General features: G+C 46.2%; 1 protein-coding gene across 3 annotated transcripts in view; it reads left to right on the forward strand.

Moving 5' to 3' along the window:
• REL (REL proto-oncogene, NF-kB subunit) overlaps window positions 1–12,655 on the forward strand; it is an 86,359-nt gene that overhangs the window by 43,103 nt on the left and 30,601 nt on the right. For all 3 annotated transcript variants that reach the window (XM_090050076.1, XM_090050084.1, XM_090050067.1), the window contains 2 exons: window positions 3,710–3,852; window positions 12,497–12,645. In XM_090050076.1, coding sequence (XP_089906202.1) covers window positions 3,760–3,852; window positions 12,497–12,645 — 242 coding nt within the window. In that variant the 5' untranslated portion in view covers window positions 3,710–3,759. The remainder of the gene's footprint in view (window positions 1–3,709; window positions 3,853–12,496; window positions 12,646–12,655) is intronic.

A 12,655-nucleotide genomic window follows, 5' to 3' on the forward strand; every position in this document is an offset into this window, starting at 1 on the left:
TTTGTTAATTCTTATTAATATTGATGGTTTCAATAATTTCACCCTCTAATATCATGGAGAACATCAACCTCTCATTTTCTTTTACAGTATTTAAAAGCTTTTAGAGCATTCATGGATAGAAAAAGACAATGTAGCTAAAAGGAACAAAAGCCATGCTGGAACACATGGTATAATAATCCAGTAGACAGTAAATTGTAGGTAATTATAACCTCTGTAAGTTAACCTCTGTAAGATGAAACAATTACATTAACATTTATTCTTATTAAAGGAAAGACAACTACATTTTTCAGGTGTCTTTCATTTAATTTCTTTACTAAATGCTTGATTTATACACAACCAGGTAACTAAGGAGCTTATTTTTCTTGTCTAGAATTAGTCACCTTTGACATAGTTTATATTTCTTTACTCTGGAAAAAAGCTGATTTGTTGTTTCTATGTGGGGAACCAGACTGTGTTTCAGAGTTGGGATTGTGAAATAGTCTAAACTCTGTTACTTGGGCAAGAGCACCATTAATTTGCAGAAAAAGGGAAGAGGAAATTTGTTTTCTGATTTATTACAAAGTGTTCCAATTTCCAAGTCTTAGTTTTTACAAACACTTTTATGTACTACTTGTCCATATCAACTTGCTGAAGTGGTGGAGGATGATCTGATTCTTAAATAAAGGGAGAATGTCAAGTTAAAGTGAAGTATAATGTTTAATCTCTGGAGGTTACTGCCATTGTTGGGTTCTTATTTACCAAAAGCACACCTACTGTTAAGTAGTAGGCTTGTCTTAATGACGGTTATTTCAACCACAAGTTAAGTCCACGTAAGGACAGTTGAGGTTTGACTTTTAAAACAATGTCATCACTGGATAAGAAACGGGTCTCTTGAGCAGATACTGGTTATTACATGAATGCCAAATTTTAGGTTAAAGTAAGAAGGGAGAAAAGATTTGAAATGATTGCTGTACAATCAGAATCAATATGGCTATACATAGTTTTCAGAAGTACCCAAATGTTGCTGGGCCTGTCGCCATGTATATGCCTGCTTGTGCATGCGTACAGTGATATCCCCTAAGTCATGTGATGATGATACACTTACAATCTCTTACAAAGAGAAAGATTTTGGTCTTTAATATTATACAGAATGTGTTTGTCTACAAAAGCATGTGCTCCACAAAAGCATGTGCCTTTATCTTCTTTTTTACAAAGGACAGAAGTTAAGGGGTAGGCCCAGTGTCAGACCACTGGCCAAAGGCTGATCCTTCTTATTTCCCAGTGTGCTGCCTCATCTGCTGGACTTAGGAGAGTGCTTGTTAAGGGAACAGGAGCTGCCATCTATTGCATATGGTTGACCATTGTCCAGTGTCATTCTTTCTTTTGGATGGTGACCTGCAGATTCATTGAATGGACAGCAGTCACTTAGATTTTGTGAGAAGCTATTAAAAAAATGCCAGGGTGATTACCCCCCCCACACACACAATAATTCAACAACAAAATATGAATCAAGGGAGTCTAGGAGGCAGCAAATTCTGTTTGTTCAGTCTGCTTACCCCAGCAGCCTGACACTTCCACAGTTTGAACTGCTAAATGTCTCCAGCCCTGTCCATAGACTCACAGTTTTTAAGGTCAGAAGGGAAAATTTTGATCCTCTACTCTGCCTTCCTCCATAATGCTAGAAAAAAAAACAACCCTCAACCAGTGTTTTTTACATCAAGCCCATCATTTCTGGTTGAGATTTGTTTTTAAGAAAGAAAGAAAGACCTCCATTTAAAGATAGTTGCATTAAAACCCAGCAACGTAGTTCTTTGCGTACATCCTCATTCCATCTCTATCCACAAAAGAATACAAAAACGTTGCATAGGTGGAACTCTCTTCTTCTCTGTCATTCTCCTCCTAAACTAGTTGTCATGTCACATAGCCTGTTATAGTTCCCTACTTTGGAAAGTGAAGTGTTTTCTAATTCTGAAGTAAAAGACATTTTGCTACCAGCAACCAAAAAAAGAACCAGCATTCTTGTGTGTGTTACTGTGATCAGTTAATACTTTTAACTAAAATCATTCCCATTCTCCTGTGCCATTTTTCAGTTGTGTTGCTGCTTATCTGCTTGTCAATTCCTGTGGTCTCAGAAAGGGTGGAATTTTCTCTCCTGTGCTGGGGCACTAGTGAGACAAAAGTAACCCTGTGTTGGGCACATGCAGAGGGTTACACATAATTCTGAAATAGTATTTAGACTCCTTCTGAAGTCAGTCTCTCAAAAGCTTTTACTAATGCCAGTCCTGCCATCTGCCCCACCCATCTTTTCCATGTCATCCATTTCCCTAAAAGCCTTCATCTTGCATGCACAAGTTCTTTGGCAGCTTCTATTAGCTTTACTATAGTCTTGGGGGAGACCCAGCTGCTATTGTCTGCTCCTGGGAGAAGTAGACACAATGTAGACTTCACCAGGAGCAAGCATGCAGTTACTGGGACCACAATGATGGTATTTAGCATATTAGCATTTTTTGTAAGGTTTGCAGAGATTTTGTTTCTTCATTGCTGTAGGTACAAAATCAATCAATGCTGAGGAAACACCTTTACTCTGGGAGGACCTGTATTTAGAAGAGTCCCCTGTAATTTTAAAATTTTGACCATTCTCTTGAATTAATGAAACTATTCTTTTCTACACCTTTCAGTAGAAAAGCCCTTTCTGCCATCACAGGGCGTGTGTAGACAAAAGGAGGGCCATGTGTGCGTGACACTTTACAGCGGATTAAATGCTTTTGCACCACTTTAATGGTGTTGGTGTTTGCACACATCAGCAGTGTATTGCGCATTAATTCCAGCTACTGTCGCACATTCAGCGGCATAATGCATCTTAAATGACTTTGGGGTGCAGCAAACTAAAACACCTCTAAGGAGTTTTAGTTTGCTGCCCTACAACCGCAGAGCAAAGCACAGGGTTCTGTGCGACTCAGGGGCTGTGCAGGCAGCCTGGCAGCAGCCTGGGAAAGCAGGCTCCACCAAAGCAAAAAAAAAAAATGCGTCGAGCCTGATCTCTCTCTCCTTTTTTCCCTTGGAGCCTTCCTGCATGAGCTGTGCGGGGACCTGGTCCTTTTCTCTGTGGCTGCGGTGCCCCTGGAATGGCACAAGCTGGGTGCCTGTGGGCAGGTGCTTCCTGGGGAGGGGACCCGCCACTGCCGTAGAGGGAAGCACTAGTCTGTGTGTTGTTCCCTCCCAAACCCTGTGCCCAGGAACCACTCTGCCCACTGGCAGTTCACCCTCCCCTCCCTGCTGCTGGAAAGGGAGGTAAGACACAGGTGTACATGACATGGGAGTTTACTTCGCCCTAAATTGAAACAGTGTTTTTAAAAACCCACAGCTTCAGTTTAGGGCCCCTGTTTCATCTACACATGCCCAAAGAGACACTGACCAATATGTAGAGGAACCCTGCTAATGATCATTGTATTACAGGTGTGCCTAGAAGGCCTTTGCATATACACAAATAATAACAGAAGAGCAGATAGCCTAAAGATGAGTAAAGGATGGAAGAGAGGAAAATACTATTATTCTTCTTTCATGCACAGATAGAGTGACATAGGAAGGTCAATAGGAAGGCTCTGGCAGACCCAGGAATAGAACTCCTATTTCAAAAACGTAATGCTAGTGCCCTAACCACAAAGACACTTTTGCTTTTTTAAGCTGTATTTTGTTGTAACCTAAAATGTTTTCATTTTTGTTTTTAAAGGTGGACATGAACCCTATATTGAAATATTTGAGCAACCCAGGCAGCGAGGCATGCGCTTCAGGTATAAATGTGAAGGACGATCCGCAGGTAGCATTCCAGGAGAACATAGTACTGACAACAATAAGACATTCCCTGCTATACAGGTAACATTATTAGCTATCATTATTATAATTATTATCATATCCTTTTACATTAAACTGTAGGAATTTATGGGACTGTATACTTGATTCTCCAGTCTGTTAGCCTGCCACGCTAACTACACTGAAGCTGATGGAGTTACAACTCGGATGAAGGGAATGAGGTCCTCTGTTTCTAGACATTAAATGTTATGATCTAAACTTTGATGAGAACAAGATGAGAGGCAAGGCTTTCTTGGGGTGATATTTTTTTATTGCACCAACTGCTTAGTTAGATAAACTCCTGTCTGTAGAAGGACATCTTGCATTTGAAAGCTTGTCTAACTCGGACCAACTGCAGAATTGGGATATTAAAAGATACTACCCTAGGAAATCCTTGCCTCTCACATAATTCCCGGACCATAACTTTAACACTACGTTGCTCTAACTACAACAAGATAAGATGCAGACAAGGGTAATAAGCTAAGATGATGGGCAGAATAAGTCCAGTTACTTGGCATAGGTTGTGCAGAATGGATCATATTAGTTCTTAGCTTTTCATTTCTTCTGGGTTCTCAAGTATGTTTTTTACAATTTTAAGTGAAGTCATGTAGAGATTGATTATGGGTTCTGAGGAAGGTTGTGAAAAAGTTGTTTTTAGGGTATAGGGTTTGAAAAGGGTGTTTTAGGCACAGGATGTAGCATGAGAAAAGCAGTAATTGCCAACCCCACTGTGCCAAAAATCATGAGATGAACTCTCAAAAAAAATCAAGAGACTGACATGTAAATCATGAAATGCTATTTTTGAAGTGTGTGTGGGGGGGTGTTATTTGTGAAAGTGTTGGGGGCTGTGGGGGGGAGGGGTTTGGAGCCCGGAGCAGGTTGTGGGGTATTGTGGGTCAGGACTGAGAGCCAACAGCAGGGCTGGGTGCAGGACTGCGGTGGCAGTAAGCAGGAATTCCCGCAGACGCCACTGATGCTGTCGACAGTGGGGAGGGGGAGGGGGGGTAGCAAGTGCCAACCAGAGGATGGTGACCACTTGCCGTACACTGTCAGCAGTGGCCAGCAGGGATCGCTGACTGTCCACAGACGCCACTGGCACTGTTGCCAATGGGGGGGATGGGTGAGCGGCGTCCACCCACAAGCTTGGCAGCAACTTTTTGTAGGGCATCCACCGCCATGTTCAGGGGGTGTATGCACACCCATATGCACCCCCTATGTGTCGCCCCTGGCTGGGCAGGCTGTGGCTTGGGAGCAAGGAGCAAACAGACACATACAGGACTCATCTGGTAAGTGGAGGGAAAGGGGCAGGGGGGAGAAGGAAGGAGTGTTGGGGGTGCAGATTGAAGCCCCCACGGTGAGGGAGAGAGTGGGGCAGGAGCAGGGGCAGGGTTGATTGGGTCCCTGGGGCCAGGGTAGGTTGCCCAAAGGTGGGGGGGAGAGGGGAGGAGTGTGGCTCCCACTGCAGTGCACACCCCTGTGGGGGGATGGAGGCACATGGCCCCCCATGGGGCAGAGGCAGGCTGTCTCAAGAGCTCAGCCATGTGATGCCATTGCTTCCCACCAGGCGGACAGGGGACATAAGGCACACTGGCCACACAGCACATCCCCTGCCCGCCTGGCAGCAGGAGGCACACTGGGGTTGTGCAGCTGAGCTCCCAGGGCAAGGCAGCAGGGCACAGAGCCCCAGCCCACAGTGGATATCCTGCCTCTGCATCCCTTCCCCACCACCTCTGGACAACCCGTCCTGCTCCTGCCGCACTCCCTCCCTCCCTCCCTCCCTGCAGGGGCTTTGATCTTCCTCCCACCCCTTCCCTCTTCCTCTGCCTCTTCCCTTCTACTTACCAGCTGGGAAAATCCAGAGATCTGAGGGTAGGATCTGGAGATTGCGAGTCAGATTTATTTTGACTTTGAAATTCCTAGCCTTACCATGGTTTCAGGACAGTGTCGTTACTGGAAAAGGAATTTAAGCACTTTTTCTAAACCATGTTAACCAATTTGCGTGACACAGTTTGAATCAAATTTCAATTCGAGTTAAGATTTAATAGACGATCATTGACAGCTCCTTAACAGGCCCAATTAGCTGTGGTTGGAAGTAATTAGGAGGTGATAATAAGTCTGTTTAAACTCTGTTATATTGTTGCAGCTAGCTACAATGCTGTGCAATTGACCTGATGCTTAGTCCAGGTGGGTTGTTGTCTGCACATTTGACTTGGTAAAGGTTTGTGCCTGATAGGCTCTGTTGTGTTGCAAAAATGCAATTGAGGGTATTGATATTTACAATGCTTATCTGCTTATATTAGTTCCTAAGGACTGGTTTTCCTAAAAGCAATGGTGTTGTATATATGTTAATTAATACAGTTTAACTTGCCTAGTTTAGACTGCCCTAGTCTGCATTAACTTTAATCCTCATTCAATAAGGATTAGTTAATTCGGATTTGAGCCAATTTTAATTCAGACTATAGACATCCAAGTATATATAGTGACTGCTGTAGTCCAGATTAAACCTAGAAAAATGTAAACTCTATAAACATCCTTGTCATTGAAGGTAGTAGGTAGGAAGGTGGATTATTGGGTAGATGCATAAATGTGGGTGATGACCAGGGCAGCAATTCCAGGCACTGCCTTTCAGTGGTCAGCAAAAAGGTGCGACTGCGGTGGTAGCCAATTCATGCTGTTGTGATTGGCAGTTTGGCAGCCAGCAATGCAGTGAGCATTGGTGGCTGCCCCAGGCATGGAGCTGTCTATCTGTGCCTCTGTTAAGGGGAACTGAGGGATCAGGTGCAACCAGTAATTCAGAGCAAGAGCTGTGTAGAGAATACCATAACAAGAATTCTGAAGGTGAGAGAGAGGCGATGCAGAATCAGTAAAGGGTCTGGGGAAGTGGGGACAAAACGGTCAAAGAAGCTGAAGGAAGAAGATTCTGGTGGCTGTGTTATGGAGAGAGTGAATAGAAATAAGGTGACTATTGAGAAGTGCAGGATGAAGTAGGTCACAGTCGTCCAGATAGGAGATGATGAAGGTATAGACAAGCTATGGACAGTAGAATTGGAGGGGAGTGGATAGTTTGAACATGTGGTAGAGGACATAGTGGCAAGATTTTGCAACAGCCTGCTTGACTGGGGCAAAGGAATATAAGTTTATGTGGCTGATGAAATATTCTATCGTGAAGAAATTTGGTAAGGTAGATAGTTGATGAGAGACCCATTTTGCAATATTGCATTGAAGTTGATGGTGGGAGACCCATGAAGGGTCATAGAGAAGTACAGCTGAAAGGTACCTCCAGAGGTCACTTAAGTCCAACCCTTTACCTGAGGCAGGATTGTTTTTATCCAAGCCATCCCATACAAGCTATAATCTAAATTCTACATAAGGCTACCGTCAGCCCTGACAACCCAGATCTAACACCCTAAACTACCACAGGTAAAGCAAGGGAAGCACAGTAGACCAATGTCCTGCTTTTATGAAATGTCATCAATATGTGCTCAAGAGATCCCGGGTTGAGGGCCACACCCCCATACAGACAAAGGCAAAACCCCCCATAGACTATACCAGTCTGACCAGGGGGTAAAATTCCTTCCTGACCCCAAATGTGGCAATTGGTCTGATCCTGAGTGAAGGGGCAAGATCCCTAAGCCAGGAACCTCTGGCTTTGGTTGCAGCAGGAGCATTGGCACACCCCAGTTAAAGTCTCCAGTCTTGGCCAATGACCAATGCCTCTGAGGAAGGCTTACAAACCAAACCCCCTGACATGTGTAGCAGAAAGGGGTGGGGCAGGGGCAACCAGAAAGCCCAGAAGCATGGGAAATACCCATAGTAGAACATAGGCATAGCCATGCCTACATCATCCCCAACCACGGCTGTCCAGCCTCTTCTTGAACCCCTCCAGTGATAAAGACTGCACAGCTTCCCTAGGAAGTCTGTTCTACTGCCTCACTGTTCTAACAGTGAACAAGTCTTTCTGGATATCCAGTCTAACTTTACTTTTGCTGCAGCTTCAAGCCACTGGTCCATGTCCTCCTCCCTGACAAACAGTGAAGAATTGGTGGAGGACGTGAAAGTGATGGGTAACTTAGGAGGAAGGAATCATGATATGACAGGATTCCAGATCCTGAGACAAGGAAAGCATGAGGTCAGCAAAATTAGGAAACTAGATTTCAATAGATAGATGATCCCCTAGTTGTATCCTCCACTTTCTGGAACAGAAAGTTGCCCTCCATGCAAGTTAGAGATGGGCTTAACATTTTACGTTTGGCTGCATTGTTCTTCCAGCAAATGTCTGGAAAATTGAAGTTTCCTAACAGTACCATGCCATAGCTTTTGGATACATTTGTCACCTGCTTGAAGAGTGCCTCACTGACCTCCTCTTCCTGATTAGCAGCAATCCTGGTTTTCCCTGATTAAAAACTCACAAATTCTCTGATTTTAAAAACCCCTCTAATTAAAATGAAAGACCCCTCACTCCCCTCCCTCCACAGCCCTGTAGGTGCCCTTTACTCCCCATCCCACAGGCCCCTGGCCTGGTTAGTACCCTCACTTGCCCCTCCCGCCCCCGCACACACACACACCCTGGCACTGCTTGTGCCCCTCACTCCCTTTTACAGCCCCCCAGCCCTGCTGGTGCCCTTCGGCCCTCACGCATAGCCCCCTGCCACCCCCAGCCCTGCCAGAGGTACTCCCAGCTGCCAGAGCTATGGGGCCAGGGACCCGGGTCCACAGCCCCTTGCCCCCAGCAGGATGCAGCAACTGGTGGAATTGGTGAAGCAGAGCACAGAGCCCAGCTCCCTGCCCCACACCTTCCTCCCCCCCCCCCCCCACCTGCTGCCTCCCTGCTGTGGGCTTGGGCAGAAGGGGAGCCGGCCCCCTCACCCGCTGTGCGCGCTCCCAGGGCAGGCAGGGCAGATCTGTGCACACAGCAGAGACAGGCTGCCCGCTGTGGGCTTGGGCTCCCTGCCCTGCTGCCCTCCCCCAGGGTCCTCAGCTAATGCAACCCAGTGCTGCACGGAACAGCAGGACCACACTGAGAAGCTTGTTGCCACTGTGAGCTTCATGCTGCCCTGGTGACGTGTCCCCTGCATGCACAGCAGCAGTGAGGGGCACAGCCCCGCACCACTACTCCCACTGCTACTGTGCACACAGGGGACACCTTGCCAGGGCAGCACAGAGTTTGCAGCCCCAAGGAGATCCCCGCACAGCCCTGCTGTTCCCTACAGTGACAGATTGCACCTGCTGGGCTGCAGAGGCCATGGGGGAGGACAGCAGGGCAGGGAGCCCAAGTCTGTAGCAGGCAGCCCATGCCTGCCTCATCCCATCCACAGATCTGGGAGGCATGGGTCCTCCTCGACCCACCAGGAGTGCATGCAGCAGCAGGGAGCCGGCTCCTGACCCCCGCCCCCTCAACGAGCCTCCTACAGCCCCATACCACTTGCCACTGGGGCCCTGCGGCTACGCATTGCAGCCCTGGGCCCCAAGCCCCATGCACTGCCTCGCTGGGCAGCAGCCCCAGGCACACCCAACTCACTCCCTCCCTCACTATGAGGGCCTCCATCCCCCCCCCCCCCAGTTATTCCAGGCTACCTTAGGCCATGTGCATGTACATGCACGTGGTGCCCCCTGCCTAATCACCCTTTCCCTCCCAGCCCCTTGCAGGGTGGAACTCTGCCAGCCTGCAGAGAGCTCTTTGCAAAACTGCAAAATCCATGGGTTTCTCTGGTAAAACAAGAAATCCGCATTTTCCTCTGGTAAAGAAGAAAATTCATGGTTTTCTCCATTTTTTCCATAGGAAATGGAAAATCAAGATCCCTGGTGATTAGTGGTCTATAATAAATTCTCAACATTATATTGGTTTATGAGCAATGCTGGCAGAGATGAAGAGACTTGAACAGTGTGGGGATAGGCCATGGGTAGATTGGGAGTCATCAGGAAGCCATGAAAGACATGAATGTCCTCAGATGGGGGCAGATCCTGAGGGGGTGAGATAACATGATCAAACCCACCTTTTAGACCCTGAAGCCTGTTTTCCTTCTCTCTGCCTGGTCCCCCTGGGTTTTCTTTGCCAGGTCAAGGGCAGGCTTATGCAGAAGGAACCCTTCTGCCACTACTTCTACTATCCTCAGTTAAGCCCAGATCCCCATGCAGCCCTGGCTGGAGCAGCTCTGGAGCAACCCCTGCCCCCAGGTGAGCCAGGGACAGCAGCAGACATGGGAGGGGATGAATGGGAAGTGAGGGGAGTTGAGGTGCTACTGAGCATGAAGGGCAGGGGTTGCCAAAGTTGTGGGGAGACTTACCTGAAAGTCCCTGGCTGCTGCTACTGCTGCATGGTCTTATTGGGACGGGAAGCTAGAAGTGTGGGGGTTCAGCCACCTGTGGATGGCTGGTTGCTGTTCCAATGCCTCTCCTTCCCAAACCTGTACAGAACCCTGGATGCACACACATCCCCAGGGATAAAGTATGTGCCTGGAAGCTGTATGTAGAGAAGAGGGGGTCAATGATGGAAGCTTCTGGGGCACCAACAGAGAACAGATTGAAAGATTGGAGGTGTTCCCTGTAAGAGCTGGAGGCAAAGAATCTTGTGGACAGTGATGCTGAGAGTAACAGCAGTGCTGTGAAACATGGCCCTGCCCTAGAGCAGTGACTGGCCAGGAGCTGAGCAAACAGGAGAAGGTGGCCTTTTCACCTTTGTAGAGCTTTGGTTGACCAGAGCTGGCAGAAAATTCCTTCTTTCTGGCACCACTTCTCTGATGATTGGAGAATGGTCTGTGCAAGCTGCTGAAGGGGCTGTAGGCCTGAGCTGTGGTCTAGGGGACAGGTTCAGGGAGTAGCTGGAGCGTATGACTCTTGTGAGCAAATGAGGAACAACTAGAATCCAAAGTAAAGGAGGCTTCTGGTCCATGACTGAAGGTGTCTGTTGCTGATGAAGTTGTTCATTGCTGATAGTGGCACTGAAGTGATTTCTAAGTGAATTTCTGCCACTCCAAGGACTGGAGGAAGGTACTGATCACTATAAGGGAGATTCCCCACCAGAGGTGGAAGTATCGAAGAGGAGGAGGGGTGAAGAGTCCAAGGAGATGTCATAACTAAACTTAGCTAGAGTGGCATCAGTGGAATCAATGGGACGTGGGAGAGAAATGGATTACAAGAGTAAAGGACAAACACGGTGGGGAGGAAGTCAGAGCAAGATTATGCTAGGGTGTGAGCTTTGAGGAAACAGGAAAGGCCTGAGAGAACCAGGTGGAGGTAAAAAGGAGACAGTTGTATGAAGACTGATAGAAAGAATTCACATGAGAGTTCAGGAATGAGGGAAGGGATGATAGACACCAGGAAAGTATAGGGCAAGGTGAAAGGGCCAGTTAGGAAGAAAGGCATACAATGAATGTTTCAATCTTGGAATATGTGGACAGGGAGTGCGGAACAGCTGTGGGGTATAAAGTAGGGGAGGAGGGATTTAATCTGTACAAACATGCACCTAGAATGTGCCTCCGACTTGCTTTCCAAGCTTCAACCAGTATAGGCCAAATTTTACTTTTAGATTCACCCACTCAACCCCCATAGACTTTTGATAGACTCACCAACACAAGGGCAGAATTTGCTGCAGGTATCTAAGGACCACTAAGAAGAAAACAGTTTCCAACTATCCCAAAGAATCTTGTGAGAGTCTCGTGTTGAGCTCTCCACATATCATCCTGAATGTTTCACTGGAGGCACAAGGTAGAATGCTTCCCCCTTCTCCCCCCTGCTCAAGTAAGGGCCTGAAGCTTTGACCCTACATCAAGAGACCTGTTCTACTCATGTAAGTTACCTCTTGCTTTTACTGATGGGACCCTCGGTTATTTAAGGGATCCTAAGAGTTGGATCCTATCCAATTCTAGATGAAATTAATGGAAAAAATCCTGCTCCCCCCCTCTCAATGTACAGTTGCCCTTCAGTAGAAGTTTCCTTGTGTTTCCAAGCAGAACTGTGTGTCTTTATAATGGAATCTAGATGCTGTAATAAATAAGTTTTCAACTCGCTTGTGTGCAGAGCACCTGGATGAAGAGTCAGCCCTTTTCCAGCTCACTGAGCCTGATCCAAAGCCTGTTGCAGTCACTGGAAAGGCTTCTACTGATTTAGTGGAGCATTGGATCGGATCTTAAGAGAGCACTATATGTGAAGCAAGGAGAAGCCTTTCTTCTCATTTTCATGGCAACATAGATTAGAATTAGAATGTCAAAATGTTGATTTCTGTTTTAACAACTTAGGACATTTTTTTTCATTACAAAGTCCTTGGTAATTTTGTCAGAATAACTGGCTAATGATGTGATTCTTTTTTTACAAATAAAAGATGAATACTTTGTAGGCATTGTAGATATCTGTAGTGTATCAATGTAGCTGAAATATAAAGGAAAACACTGTTTAATTGTTCTGTCACTGGCTTTTAGTGTGAAATGAATGATAATGTGGTGAAACAACTTCTGAATTTTCAGGAGAGCAGTATTGGCTTTTAATTTTGTGTAACAGTAATTCAGCTGAACATAATGTGAAATGCTCAGTTGACTTTGTTTTTTTTTCTGTAACGTTTATAGGACAACATGTATTCCATGTTAGGCATGTATAGAGCACATAATAAATCTGTTCAAAACCTGTGCAGTTTTTAAGCAGAAATGTGAACATTTTTCTCCATACACTTTTGCAGATTGTTAACTTTTTTGGAAAAGTGAAAATAAGGATAACATTAGTAACAAAGAATGAGCCCTACAAGCCTCACCCTCACGACCTGGTTGGAAAGGACTGTAGGGATGGCTACTATGAAGCTGAATTTGGACCAGAGCGCAGAGTCATATCGTAAGTAGCA

Source organism: Crocodylus siamensis, chromosome 1 (assembly GCF_052110815.1).
Source record: "Crocodylus siamensis isolate JL-2025a chromosome 1, ASM5211081v1, whole genome shotgun sequence".
Lineage (NCBI taxonomy): Eukaryota > Metazoa > Chordata > Crocodylia > Crocodylidae > Crocodylus > Crocodylus siamensis.